The sequence below is a fragment of the Musa acuminata genome, chromosome BXJ1-5, assembly GCF_036884655.1.
Source record: "Musa acuminata AAA Group cultivar baxijiao chromosome BXJ1-5, Cavendish_Baxijiao_AAA, whole genome shotgun sequence".
In the NCBI taxonomy this organism is placed as follows: domain Eukaryota; kingdom Viridiplantae; phylum Streptophyta; class Magnoliopsida; order Zingiberales; family Musaceae; genus Musa; species Musa acuminata.
In genome coordinates, this window is record NC_088331.1 from 45,160,053 (window position 1) to 45,183,609 (window position 23,557).

At 41.3% G+C, this 23,557-nt stretch overlaps 5 protein-coding genes across 6 annotated transcripts; 1 reads left to right on the forward strand and 4 right to left on the reverse strand.

Annotated features, from left to right (window-relative positions):
* Window positions 1–393: 393 nt before the first annotated feature.
* Window positions 394–1,575, reverse strand: LOC135674529 (uncharacterized). The gene has a single exon (XM_065184467.1). The coding sequence runs from the start codon at window positions 1,573–1,575 to the stop codon at window positions 703–705; it is 873 nt and encodes a 290-aa protein (XP_065040539.1). The 3' UTR covers window positions 394–702.
* A 487-nt stretch (window positions 1,576–2,062) lies between these two features.
* On the forward strand, window positions 2,063–5,540 carry LOC135674528 (lipid phosphate phosphatase delta-like). 2 transcript variants are annotated; one of them, XM_065184465.1, is made up of 10 exons: window positions 2,063–2,200; window positions 2,324–3,215; window positions 3,304–3,545; window positions 3,705–3,800; window positions 3,896–3,970; window positions 4,044–4,174; window positions 4,246–4,349; window positions 4,426–4,554; window positions 4,640–4,755; window positions 5,010–5,540. In XM_065184465.1, exons 3-10 carry the CDS (start codon window positions 3,381–3,383, stop codon window positions 5,394–5,396), a joined length of 1,203 nt encoding a protein of 400 aa, XP_065040537.1. In that variant the 5' UTR covers window positions 2,063–2,200; window positions 2,324–3,215; window positions 3,304–3,380; the 3' UTR covers window positions 5,397–5,540. The 2 variants fall into 2 exon arrangements, with proteins under 2 accessions (XP_065040537.1, XP_065040538.1); XM_065184466.1 differs by having other exon boundaries at window positions 3,307–3,545.
* A 4,384-nt stretch (window positions 5,541–9,924) lies between these two features.
* On the reverse strand, window positions 9,925–14,245 carry LOC135674531 (beta-glucuronosyltransferase GlcAT14B-like). The gene is made up of 4 exons (XM_065184469.1): window positions 13,458–14,245; window positions 13,278–13,353; window positions 13,091–13,206; window positions 9,925–10,791 (listed from the first exon to the last, which is right to left on the reverse strand). The coding sequence occupies exons 1-4, from the start codon at window positions 14,092–14,094 to the stop codon at window positions 10,277–10,279; spliced, it is 1,344 nt and encodes a 447-aa protein (XP_065040541.1). The 5' UTR covers window positions 14,095–14,245; the 3' UTR covers window positions 9,925–10,276.
* Window positions 14,246–14,895: 650 nt separating this feature from the next.
* LOC103986005 (HIPL1 protein) lies at window positions 14,896–19,084 on the reverse strand. Its single transcript, XM_009403866.3, has 7 exons — window positions 18,846–19,084; window positions 18,576–18,733; window positions 16,975–17,745; window positions 16,628–16,844; window positions 16,217–16,395; window positions 15,547–15,788; window positions 14,896–15,441 (listed from the first exon to the last, which is right to left on the reverse strand). Exons 1-7 carry the CDS (start codon window positions 18,937–18,939, stop codon window positions 15,051–15,053), a joined length of 2,052 nt encoding a protein of 683 aa, XP_009402141.2. The 5' UTR covers window positions 18,940–19,084; the 3' UTR covers window positions 14,896–15,050.
* Window positions 19,085–19,942: 858 nt separating this feature from the next.
* LOC135674530 (probable 1-deoxy-D-xylulose-5-phosphate synthase 2, chloroplastic) lies at window positions 19,943–23,250 on the reverse strand. The gene is made up of 10 exons (XM_065184468.1): window positions 23,053–23,250; window positions 22,804–22,959; window positions 22,556–22,720; window positions 22,334–22,484; window positions 21,991–22,262; window positions 21,460–21,733; window positions 21,088–21,395; window positions 20,736–21,017; window positions 20,365–20,649; window positions 19,943–20,281 (listed from the first exon to the last, which is right to left on the reverse strand). Exons 1-10 carry the CDS (start codon window positions 23,134–23,136, stop codon window positions 20,135–20,137), a joined length of 2,124 nt encoding a protein of 707 aa, XP_065040540.1. The 5' UTR covers window positions 23,137–23,250; the 3' UTR covers window positions 19,943–20,134.
* Window positions 23,251–23,557: the final 307 nt, after the last annotated feature.

Consider the following 23,557-nt stretch of genomic DNA (forward strand, 5'->3'; position numbering starts at 1 on the left):
GGCTGCGTTGCCGGCGATCCCTGGAATCCACACACACCTAACCAGTTGGATCGAGCCAGCTTCAACCATTAGATTAGATCAGTTTGTTGGTCAACTTCAAACTCATTGTTTTGATAATAATTGGTTTACTTACTATTGTTTTGATAAGATTGAGTCTGCTGAACATAAGTTTGTATCTCTCCCTCCAGGAGCTATTGTGACAGACTATGAGTGATGAACATTTCTCGAGTTATGAGAGAGTATCTTACACCATGTTCTTCTTCAACACCTTCTTGCTCAGTGGGTAACTTCATGATGATTAAATAATATCCTCAAATTTGTAGTGCTGTACCCATCAATCAGATTCATAGACAAAGATAAAAGAGTAGATGAACTATCAGGCAGCTGCTCATCTTTGACATGAATATATTCTTATATCTTCATTTCGTTCTTCAAATGAATATACAAGACATTCTTTCCTTCACAGGAAACCTTGTCCAACATATCACAGAGAGGGAAGAACAAAAAGAGGCTTCAGAAACTTACAATATGGTAAAACAGAGTAGAGTTATAAGATGAAAACTAAATGGACTTCACACTCATTGGTAAAGACAAATTACTCACTAGATTCTGTTAGCACTCACAAGAAAATTAAACAGAGAGACAGACAGAGAGAGAGAGAGAGAGAGAGAGAGAGAGAGAAAAAATGTTCTTCTATCTGACCTACTCAATTTTCCAAGCATGCAGTATCAAAGAAAAACCAAGGCCTTGCAGTTGAGGTTCCCTCAAAACCTGTGAACTAGTAGACCACGACAAAAGCTTCTCAGCTGAAAGGCAAGTTTGGAACATGAAGACAGCATTGCCAGTAGGTGAGCCGAAAAGCCAGCTATGAACATCCCAAAACACTTCTACAGGAAGACCGTCCACCAAAATCGTCTGGTTTCCGCGGAATTTCCAGGCCAGTCTCTTGATCTGCATCACCCGCTTCTTGTCGATGCATATCTCAAGGCAGGGATCCTTGAGCCCTACGGTGTCGCACTCTATGGCAACGTCGTGGAACTGCCCGTTGTCACAGAATTGAGCCTTCGTGGAGTAGAGCTTCTTGCCGTAGATGTGCTCCGTCTTGGCGACGAGCACCGCGCTCGATGGAGGAGGCCTTGCGTTGGTCCTCTGATAGGCTTCTTTGATCAGGTTGCCGAGGAGGAGGACCATCTGGTGGTCGAAGACCAGAGCGACGTAGAAACCTTCGAGGGGCTCCGGGCCTGGTCCGAACTTGGCGGCAGAGAGGTCCCAGAAAATGTCTATCTTGCTGCCCTCCATGTCCAGTGTCCTCGAGCCCTTCCTCTTGGAGAAAAGCCATGGCTTGATTTCCACCCTGCAAGGCGGGCATTGGTTGCCGAGGTCATCGATTCCGACGCTCAGGCCTTGGCCCATCAGGTTCTTGCTCCATGTAACGTTGATCACCCGACGGCGGCCTAAGAGCTGAGCCTGGTAAAGGCAAGTTACCAGATTCTGAGCGGTCTTGCCGGCACCGGATGATGATTCCTTGGAGACCTGAACTCCACTTTCGCCGAAGCAAGAAGGGAAATCCCTCATCCTGGTGCCCCGAACCTGATCCGTAGAGGTCTTTCGGATCCAATCACCGGCCGGGAAGCCACACTCGCCTCATCTGATCAGGATTGCAAGAACTCATCAAATAATTCCCGGGTTGTTCTTCTCAGGAACATGCCACGAGCAAGAAGACTGCCTTCTTTTCAGCAAAATCAAGTCAAGTACTCAAATCTCAGTGTCAAGATAGAGAACAGGAGGGCAAATTACATCAAACAGAATCCAAAGCAACAAAGCACGAAACACTATGCTTAGTGGAAAACCAGTGAGAAAGGCATCAAACACCTGAAGAAACGAAAAGCACAAGGAGACGTAAAAGAATGGAGACCGTCTACCTTATTCCATGTCAAAGGACACCGCACCACTGCAAGCTCAGTGCTGTCAGGCTTCCTGCTGCGCCTGCCCGTAGCCTGCTCCTGGTGATGCCAGAGAGAGTGAAGAGAAAGGGAGACAAGGCACAACTCCTCCTCCCAAAGCCAACAGCAAGACTGAGAACGTGGGCAGTTAAAAGCAAGGGGAAAAGGTAAAGGTGGCCGGTCAAAGCAAACCAACGGACAGTCGTTACTCTCTCTTTGTCTCAGCTAATGCCGCAGCGGTTATTCGTAGAGCAACTGTAAGTAAATGTGAGGGTGTTTATGTTTTCTTTTCTAACAAATTAAAAATACTTCCATTACGAGTTCGTGGGATGCAGCTCGAAATCTTAGTCTAATCCAACGACTTTTGTTTCTGGAAACAGGAAACACAAAAACGGAAACAACAGTACAAACGGGCCTTACGCTGCAAGCAAAGCCGCCCACATGCAGAGTCACGCTCTAAGGGATCCCAACAAAAGGAGCATTTAAAATAGGAGTAACACTTCTGTAGACGGCAGGCGAATGGAATAAGGCGATGATGGTGTCATGGTTGTAACGTAACAGCAATCAATGACAGGGAAACGTTTTTTTGTGGGACGAATAACTGCACCCACGAGCTGGCACATTGCTTTCAGTAGCCCCACATGAAATGGGACGGCAGTCCCCAACAGCCATAACTCGAGTCACCTACACCCCAACCCACGCCAAATTAATAGTGTCTATAACACCGATTGGTCCACGGACGTGACGATGCTGCGTCGGTCTGTCCTGCGGCGGTGGGCGTAGTCGATTCCGGGGTAATGACTGCAGCATTTGACTCGACCCGATCGGGCTTGGATGGGTGATTCAATACGAAATGATTGATGGTGAGTGAGGCAGGGAAGAGAACGAGGTCGACGCTCTGCTACGATAGCAGCCTGCGACTGTCGATAGTATGGATTTGATGTGCAAGTAATTCAGACTGTAATAGAAGAAAAATATCAACATCGTCGATTTCCTCCCATCTGAGAAGCACAGAAAGGATGTCAGGCTAATAAGGAAGGAAATTAGACAATGGCAGTGACGGGGTGAGACTATGTAGCGTGGAAAGTCATCTACAATAATTGGGCGGCATTAGAGTTGCAAGTCGACGAAGAGGACGACGACGAGGTTCACGAGGAGTGCGTCCTTTCTTCTTCTAGCCCCAACCTGTTTTACATTTGAACTCGAGGACAGTCTTCGCTACCCCGCCACCTTCCCTCACTCTCAAAGTCTCCGTTCTTTATTGCCTCTCTGGTCGGTCTCCTCGATAAGCTAATCTTACACTGCTTACTTGTAATACTTATATACATCCGATCCCCACTCAATCACACGGCACGCGCAGCAGCAGCAGCTGGGAGAGTCTCTGCGTCCTTACTCCTTCCTGTGCGCAGTACAAGGAGGATCCTCTTGGAGGAGGAGATGGAGGGTGGCGTCTCGTTCTGGCAAGCGGTGACACTCTCTTCCATTTTGGGGTGGGTGGTGGCCTCGTCCTGGTTTGATCTCACCAAGAGGATAAGATCCCTCGCGCAGCCATGGGTCACCCGCCGCGTCCTCGCTGATACCCCTTCCATCCTCTGGCTACAGGCGAGTCACGTTGCCACGGTCTTTAGTTTCATGTACCCGTGAACAAAAGCTGGAGTATCTGCAACAAACAAAAGCTGGATTGCTCGAGTATTTCTTATTGGATTTGCATGTGTCGTCGTTGGATTTTCTTTCCTGACGACTATATTAATCTGTTTGCAGAGCATGCGACATGGTTTCTTGGACTGTATCTTCTCGGTGCTATCTTGTTTCGTTTCAGTGCCTTTCTACACAGGATTTCTTCCCGTCGTCTACTGGGTGTGATCTTGCTGCTCCCGACTCACTCACCGATGCTAGTGTTAGTTTGAATCAACTCTATTGATCGAGTTCATTTGTTTTCCAACAATTGGTAGAGTGGGCATAGGAAATTGGCGAGACAAATGACGCTCTTGATGGCGTTCTGTGATTACATTGGAAACTCCATAAAGGTATTTGGTGTGTTAATGTGCTTGCTGCTACCACTTTGCTGATCTACTGAAACATCGCATTTGATGAACACAGGATGTAGTATCAGCTCCGAGACCGAGTTGTCCTCCCGTGACAAGAGTGATGGCCACAAATGATGAGAAGGGGAATGCTATGGAATACGGATTGCCGTCCTCACATTGTCTCAACACCGTCTGTCTCTTGGGGTAATTTCCTCCTCCAGCACCTTAAATACCAATTCCTTCCCTTCCATATGATTATGTTAATGTGATTGCAGATATATGTTACACCATTTTCTGACACTTGGTGCCGAGACCGATGCCATCATTCCTGTAGCTTTTTTGGGTTTAGTTTGCCTCCTTATCATTTCAATCGGCATGGGTGAGTTCCAGTTTCTTTCATCTTGTCGTCGGAGTCTGGGATGATGTAGTGAAAGCTCCTTTGGTTCTTTACACAGGGAGGATGTATCTTGGCATGCACAGCTTGATCGATGTAGTGGCTGGAATCATCTTTGGGCTTGTAATTCTTGCTCTATGGCTCATGATCCATGAATATGCCGATGACTTCATTACATCCGGGCAGAATGGTAAGCTAGATTGAGACATCAAATGCTATTTTCTTTTTCCTGGAATCATAAAAGTAATGCTTTTTCTTTTTATTTGTTGTTGCAGTCACATCTTTCTGGGCAAGTCTATCTTTCTTGCTGTGCTTTGCTTATCCGACTCCGGAATTTTCTACCCCAAGTTTTGAATACCATACAGCATTTAATGGTGTTGCATTCGGACTGGTAAGCACAAGCATTTTGTCCTCTGTCATGCGCGTGCCATCTATATGATGAAATGTCACTGAGATCTATGTACTGAAATCGACTCATTTTTCATACATTAAGCAGCAGTCATGATGATATTATGACATCTTATCCAAATGATATGCGCACCAGTCATCAAATCTCAAGTATTTCTTAGCTAGTCTATCATTCTATCAGAGAGAATACTTGTCAAGCAATCTGAACTTTGATATGACTTCCTCGATGACATCCAGGTTGGTGGAATTCACCGACACCTCCATCCTCGGCATGGCGGTAATCCATCCTTATTTTCTGGACTCCCGGTTGTGGTCTTCTTAGGAAGACTATCGGTAGGCATTCCCACAATGCTGGTTGTGAAGTTCTGCAGCAAGGCAGTAGCTAAGTGGCTGCTTCCTGTGATGTGCAACACTTTGGGCATCCCGATAACATCGTCACGCTATGTCCCAACGCTGAAGGGGTCCCAAGGCAGCAAGAGCAAATCTGAGAGTAAGCAATCTGGTCGTCTTCTCCCTCACAAGGCATATGATGTCGACACCGGAATAAGGTTTCTGCAGTATGCTGGCCTCGCATGGTCTGCGGTGGACTTCGTTCCCGCGCTCTTCTCTCATCTCAACTTGTAGCAGTATAGCTGCGAGTGGGTTAGACAGAGTTGTTCTTAGGGGTGTTCCGGTTCGAATCGAATTAAATTGGCTTTCGATTCGATTCGGTTCGGTTTAAGTAAACCGGTTTAGACCTATCTAATTGACCCGTTCAATACCATTTAATTCGGTCCGGTTAATTGATTTATAATTTTAAATAATTTAAATATATGTATATTTAAATGAATAGGTTTGATTTAATAAACTAGTACGATTCAATTAGAATCTTGGTTCAATTGAATCGAAATTAGAACTATATCATTTATGAAATTGTAATATTAAAATTATGTTACGTTTATTGATATTTTTAAATTAAAATTAGTTCGATTTGATCCGAATTAGTTAATTAAATTGAACAAAAGTATCTCTTTATTGCCTCTGAGGTCGATTTTCGACTAATTTCGATTCAATTTGAACACTAGTTGTTCTATTATAATTTCGCAAATACATAAGTTCAGACTAAGCTAGTAAAAACTTTGATAGATCATAACAATAAATAACATAATATCATGTATCATCATGATGACTATTGCTCTCTATTATCAAGATATCGCTTAGATTGATGTGGTTAGAGATGATAATTGATCAACACCCCCCCTCCCTCGTACCTAGTTGAGATAAGAAGATGATCATACATTTACTTTTTTGTTCTCTTTTCTCTGGTGCTTTTTTTTTTTTTCTCTCTTTGATATGTTGTACTTCTCAGATCTTCTTCTATTTGACGATATTGGTGGATTAAGATTTGTTTACACGATGTATATGATTTTATACATTTGCACATGTTGATATCAACATGTACTGGAAATATATTTCAAATATGTATTAGGAATCTAACACATTTCAAATATGAATTAATGTTTAATAATTTTTTTTAAATCGTATTTAGTTTAGATACTACATTAAAAATGTTCAAATGCTAGTGCTACATCAGAGTAGTATTAATATTTAAGCATTTACAAGATGTTAATATAAATTTTTAAATTTCTAAAGTACCTTATGATGTTATTTTAAATCATAAAAATATCAAAATAATTTAATGAGAAATCAATATGATTTATATAAATAATATTTATTTATTTTTTTAAAAATAATTTGTATTTATTTATATGATTATAGTTGGGGTCCTAATAAAGACGTTTAGTCTTATATTTTTAAAAACATATATAAGCATTTAATATTACTCTTACCTTTAAAAATATTTTTTTGACTCATCTTGAAAAGATAAAATTTTATAAGCTCATCCAAAGTAAATAATTTCTTACGAACCTTCGTACTTATAGCAATGATAACAAAATATTGATTTTGTTTTCTTCTCACGTTTATGATTTTTTTTATATTTATGAATAGGCAAAATTTTGTAAGCTCACTCAAAATAGATAATTCCTTATGAATTTTCTTTCTTTTCTTCTTACGATTATGATTTCAACTATATTTGTGGATAAAATTAGGATTCTCCATATTATGATGTATATTCACAAGTATCTATCGATTTTGGGGTAAGATCAATTTCTATTTCTTAGATTATAAGGATCCTTATAAGTCATACATCATTGTCAATGCCTATCATAATTTAAATTAGACCATGGTGGTATAATACATGTAAGGCGTAACCCAATGGTAACTCCATGTCATACAAATCCTATAATTTCATCCATATATTATATTTTCCTACTCAAACTTCCTTATCATGCTTAAATATTTGGTTGGTCGTAATATCAAATATCACGATCTGAAGCTAATTGTCCTATATCTTTATTTGACATAAATTATTGATAAAAATATTTAAGTTAAATTAGTAATAATACATGTCCTTATAAGTTAACCTTCATTTTATCCATTTTCGATGTATGACTAATTGATGTATTATAATAATGCATATCATTATTTTTTTTCTTTCATATTTCTTGTTGTTATTATTTTCGTTGTCTCTTTATCATTTTTTAGGATTAAGAAAAACTAAGCCTATTTTAATCTACATTATTTATTTAGTTTCTTCTAGACATTGCACTTATAATACTTTTGATTTGGATAAGTTCATTCGTATGATGCCAATTCACAAGGATTTGTAGATCTCGTATTTTTGGATATAATCTAAAATACATGCATCAAACTTTTTTTTTGTGAGGATTTAAAATGTACAAGATTAAAGGCTAGAAATTTTCATAGTCATATTGTTAATTTTGGAAAGCAAAATATTTTAAGAAATAAAAAAGGAAGGATCTATCTTATTCCATGTTTGGCCGATTATAGAAAGCACATGATCGAAGAGCAAATGAAAGCGGCCATAAAAACAAAACCTATAAAAGGAAATTTGATATATAAGGATATGTCATTTATTCTTGGAATAAAGATTTTGAAAAGATATGGTAATCCAAATAAAAATAATTTGTCCCCATCACAAAATCCATGCATATACCAAAAGAGGCCGCTAAAGAAAATATATTATTAGGAAAGTTGATGTCTTTGCGAAGCTTATTTGGAAACAAAATGAAATAATTGGTTAGAATCAATTAGATTCCAATTTGTTGTATAAATACCATCATTTTGAGAGGATTAAGGAGAGAACAATGAGTTTGTCTCTTGCTCGGCTTGGTGTTCTTCCAAATGTTAGTCTTGCCGAAGAGTTCTTGTTTTATGGTGTGTTGGATTGTTGCACACAACCCTACTAATGAGGTTGAGAGCTCGATCCCAACATCACCTTTTTATAAGGTGAGATATCTCAAAATAAGTTTCTTTTCTTTTTTTCTGTTCAAGATGATTGCATGAGATTCATTCGCTCTTTCTCTAAGAAAACAAATATTAGAGCAATATTAACTTGTATAAAGTAATGTTATGTTTCTTTCTTGTGATAGGAATTAGAAGACAAAAATTGTTTCTTATTCTATTTAGATCTTTATTTTTCACTTGTTTAAAATTGTTTCTTATTCTTATCTCTCGTGAATAATTCATTTTTATTTTTAGTCGGTTTATAATGTTTTTGTTGTTTAGGAGGTGACACACTCCTTGTTTAATTCGAAGCATATGAATTCTTGTCATTCTCAAACTTGATTTAGAAAAGATTTATTATTTGCTTTACACTAGGTTCATTGTCAAATTTAGTTCTCCGTTGCATATTTGGTGATGGGTAATCATACTAGAGGTATTTATTCGTCAACAAGATCCGATTTCTTCTTAAGTTTGTTAGATTTTTATATACTTGGATAAAATATATAATATAACTAATTGGATTCCGTTGAAATATTTTAGTTAATAGAATAGAAGTCAACTTAAAATAGGATTCATTAGGAGATAATGAATCCTAATGAATCCTAATATCTTATCCTAGATTCTCTGCTCTCGTCTACAAATAGATAGGACCTCAAGAGACTAAGGACATGCATAGACGCATGTCTCTGTCTTAGAGTTAAGAGATTATTTCAACAATCTTGCATTAAAGACGATGCAGCATCGTTAAACTAGGTCAAAGTATTTGATTTCAGACATAAAGGTTATTTCCTTTTAATACAGCATATTACGGATTCTTATGCTTACAACCTTTACATCCTAAATCTTGGATTATTTCCTAATGATACTTGTGATAGGTGATTTATTTGCCCCTCTTCCTATAAGAGGACTAGTAAGATTTTTCACTTGATGTAATTTGATGATATATTGTTACGCTTTTATGCCAACCCTCGATCTCATCATATATCCTTTGAATTTTTAATTACTTTGAGTCGATCACTAACCTTAAGATTAAGGTATCAAAATATGAGGTCTTCTTCCTTAGATCAGTAAGGAGCGAGGTTAGGAAGAAGTTCTTTGTCAGTTCTTTGTGCATTGCATGTACTTTCTGCTCGTAGAAGGATCAATAGATCTAAGGTTATTGGACATGTCCAACCTATTTTGGACTTGGATCGTGGTAGGAGTTGCTCTTGTCTCATGCTGGTAGGGTTATCCTCATTAATTCTCATTGAATTATTTGTTCAAGTAGAATACGTTGATGGATGATATTATATAGTTGATTGTCTATATATCTCACGATTCCACTTTTATATCTTGAGAAGAAATTTGTTTCATCAGTGCAAAACTAATTTTCTTTTAGGATAATGGAACTTAAATTAAGCTTCAGAAATGAGAAAGTATTCCGTCACGATAGATAGAAGATTGAGAAAAATATTTTGACTAGTAGTAAATGCTTCCAGAAAAAAGTTGGCAATGAGATTTCTATCCGTACATCATAAAGTCATATCGTTTACATAAAACCTAGAAATTAACAAACATGATGTTGAGGATTTCAAGATGGCTACTTGCATTCAATATATTCTTGCAATGTTTTTTTTTGTATGAAATATATATTCTTAATGATTTAAAAAATATTTTTTCATCGTGCCGTAATAGAGACATGAATGACATACAAACTTTTATATCAACCTGTGTTTATCTTATTGTCAAAAATAGATAATCAATCTGTCCACGACAAAAAAAATTGAGTTTCCTTTCATAATCAATATTTAGGCAATAGAGGGAATGAAGACCAAAAATCTACACATATTCAGTGAAACTTTGATACGAGTTCTGATAAAATGCTATGTTTTCTCTGTTACAACAAAATAAAACGTCGATCGAATCACAACATAACACAGATATTGATACAAGTTCTGCGAAAATGTTATGTTTCTCTGTTACAACAAAATAAAGCCTCGATCCAACATCCCTTTGTTTCACAACATAACACAGATATTGATTTGGCGCTCTGCTCGTACGAAGCAACTGTTCTTTGGACCCTGTGCTACTTCATTATATTCTTCATGAACAACAAACTACCTGAAAAGTGGTCTCAATCAAAATATATTTTGGTCCCTAACTGGTTGAGCATGTGTCTATTTGCACTGGCTCAGGCGAAACTTCTCGTCTGATAAGAGTGATAGCATAAGTCGTTCTATCTTGATTGCACCAGGACCCGGCCGAAGGATAGTGGCATTTCCCACAACCAGGCAGGGGTCGCTACCATTTTTTCTACTCCCTGCGCACCACCCTCCTGGAACAATCATGTTTGGCCCACGAAACAAGAGCTCAGCGTCTATCTTGTCGAGTACAGGATCGTCCCTGTGGAACTTCCGAGCAAATGGTGCATTGCCCTCTACCATGCGTGACATATCATCCATGGTGAGGTAGTGAGGATGCTGCTTGGGTGGATTATCCCATGAAATGAAGTGAAGGTCATGGTTGACGGTGGTATTGTGGAACTCCTGTGCATTGCATATGACAGTATGAAAGTAACCTTCTGGAGAGGAGATGAAGTTGGCATAGTACATGAGAACAGCTCTTGGAAGGTTGTCCCAGCCCCATATGCAATAGTCGATGAAGGAACGTGAGAGAGCCATCCATGCAGAACCTGCAATAACCAGTGTGCACACTCATTAAATTATTATCTGCATTTCAGCATGTAGATTTTTTTTAAAATTATTATCTGAGTAAAAGAGTGAAACAAATGTTATTCTTTAAGGTTGCCTACCAGGGCCAAAGCACAATAGGTCACCGGCCTTTATTTAACGGGAATAAAAGCTTTTAGCAAGATTATACTTAACATGATGGGGCAGCATATGAACCAGATACATACCATAAAAACATAGCATACGGCTCTTTGTCGCTACAGTCAACCCAAAGAAATATTTTTGCCAATCACAGACCAATAGCTTGAATTGGTAACTGATGCAATGACACTGTTGGTGCCTCTGAATTAAACAATCTTCACAAATTTGTAGGAAGTCCAGACAAAGAAAAACTCCCCAAACCAAGGACTTCAATTTCATTCGGATTGATACATACCAAACAATATCCAATATTTGCTGGTCAGGAAAAAGTCGACACACAGACCACCCCTTTTCAGGTAGTCTAGGGGCAGTATAAGGTTAACACCCAATAACCCTTGCGACAGGGCCTGGATCGGGCAATACACCTGGTTTTTTATTTTCTTTTTAACATTAGTGAAAAATCCTAATACCTCGTCTGCCTCTCTCTCTCACACATGATTTCTCCTCTAGCTCACCTCTTCCTCCTCTTATTCTCATTCTGCATCTCCTTTTTCCATGATCAATACAGATCCATTACTTGAAATTATATTCTGTGTTCCTAGTACTCAACATGGATCCTTCTTCCCAGTACTTGAAATCGTATTCCTTGCTCAAAACATATATAGCACAGTGACAATATCCACATGTCACAATTAGGAAATGATGGGAAAAGTCCTATGATAAAAATGAATGGAACAGAAGGAAAATTGTTTTCTGAAGATTAATTTCTAGAAGAGTTGATGAGGCCATCACTAACAGCCTGGAATTTGTCCATCCTTTAAGTCAAGGACGACAACACATTACTGCAATATCCATGGACAGGGTCCTATAGGACCATGAATTGGAGAAAATAATTATTAAAATAAAGAGCTAAAAAAACCATGGGTTAGTGTGACATCAAAAAGAGAGATTAGACACCTTTTTGCTAAACATAAAAAATATGATGTGACTAGCTGAGACAACATATACCTTCACCATAGTAGAACATAGTCTTGGAATTGAGGACCTAGAAAAGATGCTCTAAGATAACTCATTAACCATCTAACAAAAGACAGTGACAACACCATTGATTGCTCAATTGCTGGACTGCAACAGCAAGAACAACAGCTCAATTCTTGGGCCAGAAAACTCTAAGATCTAAAATTGTTAACAATGCTTTGGTCTCAATCACACAAATTGGTTTGTGATGCAAGAACAATCATGTTGTAATCTATTTCAATATAAATTTAATTGGTGATATGAGGAGTCAGTTTATTTTTCTTCAATTTCGTGAATTTTTTTTTGTTGCTTAGGAGTCAGCTTATTTTTCTTCATTTTCATAAGACTTTTTGGTTGCGTATTTAATGTACAGGTGTAGGCTTTTGCGTTCTATTTTGAACAGAGTTGGTTCCTTTGAGTTATCATTCAGTACACAACTTTCATGTGTTCCATCACATATCTAGTGGTGGAAAAAGAAAACTACTTTCTTAATTGGCAAGCTTCTGCTTTATATAATTTCTCATGGATATTAAGAGCTTTGGTTGATAATTAATCAACAAATTTCCATGATGTTGTATCTCTATCCATTGATTCTCAAGAACATCTAATGATAAGAAATGACAACTCTGATTTTGGTAACAATTAGAAAGTTTTTTAATTCAAACTTTGGGTATCTAGAAAACCAAATATGCTAATTCATAACTCGAGCATAAGATAAATCGATTATGGCCATTTTCTGCAAGTTCATGTCTTGAACCTCTCTGAAGATAGAGAACATTATAGATATGAGATTTCCATAATGTGCAGACTCCACCAAAGTCATATTGCCTCTAGCAGAACATGGCAACAAGGAGATAACATATAAAAACAGTAAACAAGCTGAAAGTTAATTTAAGTACAAATAGTACATTCATTTAAAGAGTTCTTCTCATCAGTATTGTCCCTGATCAAGATAATTATCTTGGAATTCTAATAGTAACAAAGATTGAACAATTATTCCACAAGATCATTATCGTTAGTTGCTAGATTAAAACCATCTCAACAAATACTGATGTTGACACTAATCCCCCAAAAGAACTGAGTAATCCTTCTGTAATATGCAATCACAATTCTGAAAGAACTGGATTGAGAGACTCCTTTTACCTGTAAACAGTTTGAATGCTGTCGGTACGCTTCTCCTCTGCGGGATCCAAAAGACATCAGATTTCTTCGTCATATACAACCCTGGATCTATAATTACGGGTTTCGCCCTCTGGAACCTACACAGACAGATCGAAACAAAAAACTTATGATCCAAACAAGTCAAACTCAAAAGCACTATCACACATACTCCTTCCAACCAATGTCACTGGTATGATCGATGAAGTTGAGATCCCTCGGCAAATTGGAGAAGGTGTGCAGCAGATCTAAATCCAAAAACCAACAAGCCGACACCCTTTACTTCGTAATCCAAGGAAAAGAACAGAAATTGACCCAAATTAGGAAAAGAAGAAAGAAGAAACACAATTACCATCTTGGGTGACGAGGGGGTAATCCGAAGCACTAAGATTAATGAACCAATCCCAATCCCCACCCTCCCGCAGCAGAATAGCCGCGGCATGGAGAGTGTTGGCCACCATGGTCGGCCCGCGGTACGTGACGAGGTTAGCCTTGGTGATCATCCTCACGTTCCCGACGGCCGTGAAGAGCGAGTGGCGGGCAATGTAATCCCTCAGGTCTTCACGCTCCTCCACGGGGGCCTCCAGATCAAGGTGGACGACGTAGCGGTTGGCGGGGTGGTAGAGCGCGAGGAGGACTCGCTTGAGCATGTTGCCGTCACCGACAGTGCCGGAAATGAGGTAGGCGAGGCGAGGCGGTCGCGGCGAGGCCGTGCTGAGGCGGACGGAGGGAGGGGCGGGCCGGAGCTTGGACTCGACGAAGACAGGAGCGTAGAGGGCGGCCAAGGGGCTCGAGGGGTGGGAGAGGAGGGCGGAGGGGAGGAGGGAGAGGGGGAGGAGGGCAAGGGGGGCGTCCGGGGAGGAGAGGGTGGTGAGGAAGAGGAGGAGGACGAGGGAGACAGTGGCGCCGACCGCCAGGGGAGCGATCCACTTCCGGTCCACCATTATCGCCGCCGACCTTACGTGCAGGGGGCTGAGGGCCACCTTCATCTCCAGATCTGCAATCAATCCGTCGCCCTCCTCTCTTCCACTCTCATCCTTCTCCAAGAAGACGAGGAAGAGGTAGGGTTCGATCTATTTCTTCTGCCGATGAGAGCTGCCCAATTACGAGATGCGATTTGTACTTTCGTCTTTAACCATAAATACGTATCGATGCAAATTTTGTTGCTTTATGTCCGAGCTGACTTCGTTTGGCTTTGGGCGTTCAATTAGATGAGACGGGTGTGCGCTTCGGACAAATTCCCGAACCAAATCACATATCTGACCTGTTTATTGACCCCACCCAACCTCTCATCCGCTTCTTCATTGGAGGCCAGAAATGACCCCACAGGTGGGTCCATGCTTTAGATCCGATGAGTACAATACCGTTGGATTTCGAATCCAGCAATTGTGACATATGGATCGATAGATTTGAAATAGCCCGAGGCACGTGACTTTTATAGCATCGTCCTCATCCGCCATTATGGGTGAGAGGCCACGAATCCTTCCAAACTCTCTCTGTGGTGGCTGAGACCAATTTTCTATTAAAACTTGCCAAATTTATAATTGGTATATTTGTTCTTCCAATTTTAATTTTAAGATCCTTCTGTTTAACATATGCAATCCATCTTTAAACGTACAAAAAATGTAAAGATATCAATATGGATTAAGATTTTAATTATCAGTAAAATGAGAGCTAATTGATAGAGATTAACTGCAAGTTTTAAGATCCCTTGTTACAGTGTTAATCCAATTCCAATCGAACTTGCATAAATCCACTAAAAATGTAAGCAGCAACTTCTAAAACAATCATTCCACAAAACATCTTTCAAATGATTGAGCACAATGTCTTATTTATACATGTGAAAAGGAAGAATTTTTCTCGAACTGTCCAACGATATTTTCATCTACAGTGTCGATATGGTAAGATTGAAACATGGTTCTACCTCAACTTATCACTGAGAACTCTACCAGAGGAGGAGGAGGAGGAGCATATCCAGGATCAACACCAGTCTTCTCGGCAGTATCTCAAGTTGACATGCAGATGAAGACTGGCCAGGAGCTGGACTTCCAGTATCAGTTGTATTCTCCTTTGGGCAAGCATAATTGCAGCGGCTCGGCGGGACAATCCTGTACACTCCCTCGCTTGTAAGAAGGAAAACATCCTTTCTATTGTCCTCACCAAATGAGTATATGAATCCCAGGGACGGGAGAGGACTTCCGGGAACCGTATCACAAGGAATAGGAGAGTTCTTGGCACAGTTGAAGGGAATCATAGTGCTGGTGTAGTTTCCGCTGTTTTCTGGGACCTCTATTCCTGCCCACATGGCTCCGCCATACAGATCCGCATATAGGTACCTAAACATGCCATATGAGGAGGAACAAACAGTCAAGCAATCCAGCAAGAGGTAATCTTTGAAGCTGAGAATTCGGCTATGGAATTATTCTTGAGTTCTTGGTTACCTTCCATACATGCAGGGATCTGTCAATGATCTGTAGACATAACCACCGGTGATAGATGCAGAGCCCATAGTGGTGTTTATATCGGAGCGGCTGTAACCCATAACAGGGAGGATTGGATTTATGGAGCCAAGTGATGTATTACCTCCAGGAGACCGAGGTGGATGATAAAGATAAGGTCCCTCGTAGACTCGCCATCCGTAGTTTCCACCCTTTGAGATCAAATTTACTTCTTCGTATGATTCCTGTAGTTGTATTGGTGCCAGTTATCAGAGTAATTGAGAGATGTTTTTTGAACCAGGATTGTGGATACAATTGGAAGAAGGTGACAAGAAATGTAACGATATCTTCTATCAGATTAGTTTGTGGGAGGAAAGATAAGGACAAGGGGAAGAAAAGTTGAAGACTTTGAGAAGATGAGAAAGAACATAATTGAGATCAAATCGAACAAGAGTTCCTCATGGTAGCACTCTTTCTACCAGCAAAGATTTATTGGATCAAAATATGATGTTGACAATTTTGTTCTCAGTTTGTCAAATCCAAGGGTTCATATAGTTCATAAGAATGATAATTTTGATGGTAGTTTTACTTCTCAAGAATCAATACTTAGATACAAATTATAAGTATCGATTCTAAAGAAGTAAAGCATGCTGAAAGTAAATGGAACAAATACCTGGCCAACATCTGCACAGAAGAAATAAGATGGTTTTTCTACATAAAAACTGCAACGCCATGGGTTCCTTAAACCCAATGCCCATATCTCAGCCTGTAGTTCGCTATCAACCATGTAGGGATTATCCTTTGGTATAGAATAGTTGCCCCAGAGACCAAGTTCACTTATTTGATTCTGACCTAGAAATGGATGATTAGCAGTTAGAAGAGCTGACAATGATATTACGTCTGAAATGATGGAAATTTAACAATGGCCTAGTCAACACAGGTGACAGATTCTTTAGAGATGACAGTTGTATAAGAAACACGGATGATGCAGTATTTGTGAAATCTAACCAAAGAATTAATAATGTGATCACCGGTTGCAAGAGAAGTAGAAGAAGAAAAGACCTAAGTTTGTCCAGAGACTTACTCTGCATGTTGTTTATGTCGAGTCGCATGATTTTTCCAAGCATTGCCTTTTTGTTTTGAGCAAAATTATAAGGATCTCCTATATTCCCACCATCTCCCATCATAAGGTATAAATAGCCATCTGCAGGTCCAAAGAGAATTTGGCCACCATGATGAGCCATATATGGAAGCCCCATAGTAAAAATCCTCCTCACTTCTAATGGATTCGCGCTTGATGCCTAAATTTAAGGAGCCAGCTGAATTAGTAACTTGAACTTTGTAATCAATAATATAGGTTTAGATAAAAAACCACAGAACAATAAAGAGAAAATGTCTTCATTTAATTGAAGAGGATATGAAGATATATACTGTGGAGGGTGTTGTCGAGGAATCATTGGCAGTGAACTCAGCCACAACGGTTTGGTATTGACATGGTTGGGCACCATTATCAGTGCCAAGTTTTGAAGGATCACAGCCTATATCAGAGTTACATGAACATCTTCCAGAACAGGTTGCCGATTGAAGCTTATCGCAGTTGTACGAAACGAAAAAACGTCCATTTGTTGTGAAGTTTGGGTGAAATGCCAGACCCATTAGACCAAGTTCAGTGTCAAAGATGACTTCATCAGTTAAATCAAGAAATGGGTTCGACTCATCGAGTTCCAGTGTTCCACCTGATCCATGTTCTGGAATAGTTGCCAACCAAATTTTGCCAGCTTGGTTTGACAGGAAAACACGATTTGATCCATCAGGGTGACCAACCATGTTGAGGTAAGATCCATTTCCAATTCTCTCAAGACATAGACCTTTAGGAGTTGGTGAATCTGCGATGCTGTTGAATGAAACTGAGTCACCATTGAAGCATAGAGTATTATCTCCGGATGATCCTCCAAATGCTTTACAAAAGTCTGTTGCAGATTGCCAGATATCAGTAAGTTTGGATGAAGAAACTGGTAGCCCAGCAAAAGGAGAATTCCTTGTCGAAATATCTTTGCAAGTATCCCACACTTCTCTACAGAAGTCTTTGCTGGAGTTGTTGTGCAGAGAAGAGCTTGCTGAGCCAGTAGAGTTGCAGAGATATGGAATTGTTCTTGTCCTTGGTTCAGTTCCGAACAACTCAGCTGAATATGGATCGCATTGCTGCAAGACCAACATGGCAAGGCATGATCACATATCACATGAATTATGTTTCAAATTAATGGAACCACACACTGATGATATGATACAATTATTCTGCATATAACTAGAATGAATAGTACTTGACGCTATCCAATTGATGTAGCAGGAAATGTAACCTGATTTTGTATTTAGCAGTACCTGGAAAACCTGAAACCTTACCGTTTATTTTCTATTACTGCATCTATGAAGGATCCAGATGAAGAAAAACCATTCAAACAAATGCATAGAGAATGTTAATCCGTCTTCGGCATCTAGACATATTTGATAGTTCATGTATAAGTCCTGATCCTCAAGAATTAGAAACTAATGAGTTTGTAATTACTCCAAAGAAAAGGTCAACACAAATAAGTGAAAACAGGACTGATGATGCAGAATAGATATCGAATTTGGGGTCTTTCCTATGTGTCACATGAAGCAAAGATCAAACACAGAAAAGATTACAGTGCAAAACTGTGCGACGAATTATCAGAAAAGAGACATAACCTAGCAAGCATAGGTGAAGATTTCAACATTTCAGAAGCAGTTCTGGACCTTATAACCCATATTTTTGGCAATGTTAATATAAAACCTTCTCCAAGACCGAGTTCAATTGACCAAATCAAACCTTTCCATGATGCTCTGCCGCTAACAAATCACCAATTAGTGTAGCTAATGCTTCTTAGAGAAGTATGAGATTGGTCATCTATGAAGTTACTATCAATCTCTGGGTGAATCCAATCGACTACTCAGAGATCTTAATGACCATAAACTGAATCGGAAAGTGCAAGACTGTTTTAGGGCAACAAGTTTACCGCGCAGAGGATGGATTTCATGACAGCCGCGCAGGCCGCATCGGAGATGTTCATAGACTGGAACTGCTTCCGGAGTGCGGCATCATCGGTCGAGTTGCAGCAGCTGCTACCATCGTAAGCACAGAAGGATAAAGGAGCTTTCAGGGTCGTAGGCGCCACTAAGAAACCAAAGATTCACAACAGAAGAGACCGTCACATGAGTCGAACATCAAATAAAGAAACATTCAGCAATAAAAACAATGACATGGAAGGGATTGGATGGATGCCCACTTGAATCGGTGCACAATTGGAGAGCAAGGGAGTGAGGGAGGAGGAAGAGGAAGAGGAGGAGAAGAGGCAGTGAAGCCATCATCACTGGCCCCATCACAGCTCAAGGAGAGCCTGCTTTGACACCTTTGGTGAAGTCCAAGGGAGGAGGAGGAGGTGGTGGTGGTGGTTCAATCTGTATGCTCTAGAGTGGAGATGGAGGAGGCTTCCATGGGATCTCAACCAGGGTTGACCTGTTCCCAGAACGACATCGACCACATGGTTGTTGAGGACATCTAAAAGAACTGAGTTAGCACTCCCCTTGCATTAAAATTGAAGCCTCGACAGGAGCAGCGGTAGTTGATCGGTGGGAACTGATCTTTCAACCCCAATCAGCCTCAGAACAAGCCATCAAAGTCAACTTCAAAAAAAGTCAGGATATATCCAAAAGTCAAACTCAAGGACTGCCCTTTGCACACCAGTCAAACAAGTCGTCCGTCTATGATTTATCTTAATCGACACATCCTGATCACCAATGAAACACACTAGTTTTCATGATCATCCACACAACCTCCACAAATCTCTTGCAAACTGCCTCTGAGACAAAGAAGCTGACGACAATCTCACCCTTGTTTGACTCAACAATTACACACCTCTTCCGTAATGAGATGGAGTACAAGCGCAGGTCAGCCTGTTCGTACGTTGACTTCTAAAAATGTAGCATTGAACAGTATAATCTTACCGAATCATTCACAAAAGTCAAACATAAAGACGGGTAAATATTCCTATGGAATTCAAAAATAAAAACGTAAAGTATATTATCTATATAATAATGTATTAATCAATCTGAATAACTCAACAAAGACACGATTATTCCTCGAAAACAAGCTACTCTGATCCGGCAAAATAAGACAAAGCAAGAAATGGAATCATTCCCGTTCCTCTCCCAGACTTAGCTCGATGGCTCTTTCTAGCGCTATCTGACAACGAAAGAAGGGCGACAGAACAAGAAGAGACGATCGGCTCGGACATCCATCATCGACAAATATTTCATTTATTTATGGCCATATATATATATATATATATATATATATATATATATATATATATATTAGCACAGCAATACAAGCAGACAAATTGGCATATATGCGAGTGTCTCTCAAAGGATCCCACTCGGGAAACACTCGTCATCCTGTTCTGCGTGGAACTCCTCGATTTCCAATCCTGAGATCGAATTGGTGTGTATGCATGGACCACAGCTTTGGAGTCTTACCGCCGCAGTTCCTCGAATCCTACACTCGGTACATGCAAGCTCACTTCAGCAGCAACGCTTCCTTGCGCCTCCCCAGAAGAGACAGCACGGTCGCAGCAACATGTCTTGAAGACAGCCCTGCTGCTTCAATCTGATCCTGAGGTGATCCATGGTCGATGTATCGATCCGGCAGAACCATCGATCTCAACTGCTTCAGTAAAAATCATCACTGGGATAGTTTAGGAGAGAACAAAGCTAAGATTAGATTCCTTGTGTCGAGGGAAAGTTTACCTTCAGTTGTCCATCGAGGAGGCCACTCAAGCTCAGGAAATGAGCAACATGGGATCCGAATCCTCCGATGGAGCCTTCCTCCACCGTGATTAAGATATCGTGCTCCTTCACTAAGCTCCTTATGAGCTTGACGTCCAGAGGTTTGCAGAACCGAGCGTCGGCCACGGTGGCGAAGACTGCGTGGGCTCTCAGCGTGTCTGCAGCCTTCAGGCATGTGTTAACTGTGGAACCGTATCCCAGGATGGCGGCCCTGTCCCCTTCCATCAGAACTCTGCCCTTCCCGATCTGTTTGGGAACCAAAAAGCAAAGAGATCTCAAAGATCGTTTTAGTTCTTTGAGGATGATGACATTGTTGGGAAGCCGGTCGCTACCTCGAGAGGCGAGCCCTTGTTGTCGGGAGGGAGGGCCACTCCTACTCCGTTGCCTCTGGGAAATCTGAAGCAGCTGGGCCTGTCGTCGATGGCTGCCGCAGTTGCAACCATGTGCATCAGCTCGGCTTCGTCCGCCGGGGCCATCACGATCATGTTGGGCAAACAAGCCATGTACGTGATATCAAATGCTCCGCAGTGCGTCGGTCCATCGGCGCCGACGAGGCCCGCTCGATCCAGCGCGAACCGGACAGGTATCTTCTGGAGGTCGACATCATGCACCACCTACGGATCCTCCCAGTTGGATTAGATCATCAAAACCATCATACTGACACAAAATCCAAAGCTTACCTACCTGATCATATCCTCGTTGAAGGAAGGATGAGTAGATGGCACAGAAAGGCTTGAGGCCCTCGGTGGCCAGACCAGCTGCGAACGTGACGGCGTGCTGCTCTGCAATTCCCACGTCGAAGCATCGTTCAGGGAACCTCTTCTGGAAGTAGTTCAGTCCCGTCCCACCACCCATGGCTGCGTGGATAGCGACGACCCTGTTGTCCGCCTCCGCCTCTTTGATGAGAGCCTCCGCAAAGTACTGGGTGTACGAGCGAGTGGGTGACTTTGGCTTCAGCTGCTTCCCGGTGCTCGGGTCAAACTTCACGACTCCTGAGACGAGCACATCGTTCTAACTCTCCCCATGGATACCAAAAGAACATGCAAGGAACGTTACCGTGCATTTTGTCTGGAGCAGCCTCGGCGGGGGGATACCCTTTCCCTTTCTCTGTCACAATGTGGATGAGGACAGGTCCTGGAGCAGGCATGGACTTCACGTCCTGGAAGATGGTCACCAAATCTTCCAAGTTGTGCCCGTCTACTGGACCGATGTAGTATAATCCCAGCTCCTCAAACAATGATGATCCATTGGCACTTATCAGTCCTCTGGCGTACTCATCCACCTTCGCAGCAACCTCATGTGTTGGACCACCAATTTGCTTTGTGATGCTCTGCAGAATGACCCAATTCGGCGACTCAGAATGATCCAATTTACTATGTATGTCATAGCATCAACCATCGAAAGCAGTCCCAATAAATTAGAATCGTTGTTCTGTTGCCTCCTTTGGAATCATCGTCTCATTGAATTCGGCATACAAGTAGCCACCAGTAAAAACAGGAACAAAAGCAAGATGGGGAAAGGACGACAAGAAATCTACTAAAGAACTGAACGAACATGTAAAGATTAACTCGACTTTTGCGTCCTCACCTTGGCTGCTTCCCGGAGCTTACGGAACTTGGTACTTGCTTGAAGTCTGGTGAGGGCTTTGCTCAGTGCACCAACGGGAGTGGCAGGTCCATCAAGGGTTGCAGTTGGTAATGAAACTTGCCTGTTGTCATTCAACACCACAATAAGGTTCGAATTCAAGTATCCTGAGTTGTTCATGGCTTCGTAGGCCTGGCCAGCGGTCATAGCTCCATCCCCTATGACAGAGATTACATGGTTCTTCTTCCCTAGCATATCTCGGGCGACGGCCATGCCTATCAAGACATCCAATGGAATAAAGAATTGAGTTCGATTTAATGGGAGAGAGTAAGTGTCGAGAGCTTACCGAGTCCGGCAGAGATGCTTGTGGAGCTGTGACCAGCACCAAAAGCATCGTAGATGCTTTCATCTCTCCTGGGGAAACCTGCGATCCCAGAGGTTTGCCTGACAGTATGCATCCTTGACCTTCTCCCGGTCAAGATCTTATGTGTGTAGGCCTGCAGTTCATCCCACACATGTTATTTCCTTCCTCTTCTACTGGCAAACGCTACAATCTTTCTTCTCTGACCTGATGACCAACATCCCATATGACCTTATCCTCGGGAGTATCGAACACATGATGGAGAGCCACGGACAATTCCACGACTCCCAGGCTTGCACTTAAATGCCCACCAGTCTTCGACACGGTGAACACAATCTCTGCTCTTAGCTCTGCTGCGAGCTGCTCCAAGTCCTGTAAAGAAGATCTTTTTTCGTGAGTGGTGGGATCGTTATAACCAATGACATGCGTGAAGAAAGCACCAACGAGGAAGAGACCTGAACGGAGAGATTCTTCATGTGAATTGGGTAATTAATGGTGTCCAGAAGCGGGGTGGGAGGCTTCTCTCCGGAGAAATCAATCGTCCACCCATTCTTGCCTTTGTTAAACATCATCTTCCCATCACCACCAAGCCCGCACGCCCTGACACGAAACTGAAGAGAAGAAAATTAAGAAGGTAGGAGCAGAACAGATTTCATGCGTCGAACCACCGAAACGAGAACGGAAATGAGAGAGACTACACGGACCTGCCGCTTGGGGCTGGTTCTTGGATTCGGAGCTACGAGGAACGGAGCGGAGAAAGCGGCCATCAGAGAGCCCGAAGCCTCCATTGTGAGAGAGAGAGAGAGAGAGCTTTGGATGGAGGAGAAGGTAGGTCTGTGAGGGAGCTTTAAAAGCGTTGCGTCGGCAAGACGACGAAGGCGATATGTTGGTGGCAGCGATCAAATTTGCGACGAGAATCTACAAGCATCACTCGAGTCCCCGTTTTAGCCCCGCTGGCCCGGACGACGCGTGCAGAGAGATCAGTCCAAGTCCTACGCCGCCCGTGGACTGGTTCTTGAACTGCTCGGTCTAGAGCGGAGATGACGGCTTTGTATTGCACGTTAATGAGTTCATACCCAAAAGGCTTTTACAGCTCCTGCAAATATATTGCCACAGCCAATGAATATAAAGATTAATTTGACTTAATAAATATAGTATCATTCATAATATATATATATATATATATATATATATATATATATATAGAGA

What these genes read in the sequence shown, in the direction of transcription:
- LOC103986005 (XM_009403866.3), bottom strand. Translation starts at nt 18,939, where the DNA reads ATGGGGCCAGTGATGATGGCTTCACTGCCTCTTCTCCTCCTCTTCCTC. An exon ending in CGACATAAACAACATGCAGA is followed by an intron (nt 16,396 to 16,627) that starts GTAAGTCTCTGG and finishes ATCCATTTCTAG; the next exon opens with GTCAGAATCAAATAAGTGAA. An exon ending in GATCCCTGCATGTATGGAAG is followed by an intron (nt 15,442 to 15,546) that starts GTAACCAAGAAC and finishes TGGCATGTTTAG; the next exon opens with GTACCTATATGCGGATCTGT.
- LOC135674530 (XM_065184468.1), bottom strand. Translation starts at nt 23,136, where the DNA reads ATGGAGGCTTCGGGCTCTCTGATGGCCGCTTTCTCCGCTCCGTTCCTC. An exon ending in GAACCAGCCCCAAGCGGCAG is followed by an intron (nt 22,960 to 23,052) that starts GTCCGTGTAGTC and finishes TCTTCTCTTCAG; the next exon opens with TTTCGTGTCAGGGCGTGCGG. An exon ending in TGCTCCAGACAAAATGCACG is followed by an intron (nt 21,396 to 21,459) that starts GTAACGTTCCTT and finishes TGCTCGTCTCAG; the next exon opens with GAGTCGTGAAGTTTGACCCG.
- LOC135674531 (XM_065184469.1), bottom strand. Translation starts at nt 14,094, where the DNA reads ATGAAGGTGGCCCTCAGCCCCCTGCACGTAAGGTCGGCGGCGATAATG. An exon ending in AGTGACATTGGTTGGAAGGA is followed by an intron (nt 13,207 to 13,277) that starts GTATGTGTGATA and finishes CTGTCTGTGTAG; the next exon opens with GTTCCAGAGGGCGAAACCCG. An exon ending in AGCATTCAAACTGTTTACAG is followed by an intron (nt 10,792 to 13,090) that starts GTAAAAGGAGTC and finishes TGGTTATTGCAG; the next exon opens with GTTCTGCATGGATGGCTCTC.
- LOC135674528 (XM_065184465.1), top strand. Translation starts at nt 3,381, where the DNA reads ATGGAGGGTGGCGTCTCGTTCTGGCAAGCGGTGACACTCTCTTCCATT. An exon ending in TTCTTCCCGTCGTCTACTGG is followed by an intron (nt 3,801 to 3,895) that starts GTGTGATCTTGC and finishes AACAATTGGTAG; the next exon opens with AGTGGGCATAGGAAATTGGC. An exon ending in CATTACATCCGGGCAGAATG is followed by an intron (nt 4,555 to 4,639) that starts GTAAGCTAGATT and finishes TTGTTGTTGCAG; the next exon opens with TCACATCTTTCTGGGCAAGT.
- LOC135674529 (XM_065184467.1), bottom strand. Translation starts at nt 1,575, where the DNA reads ATGAGGGATTTCCCTTCTTGCTTCGGCGAAAGTGGAGTTCAGGTCTCC.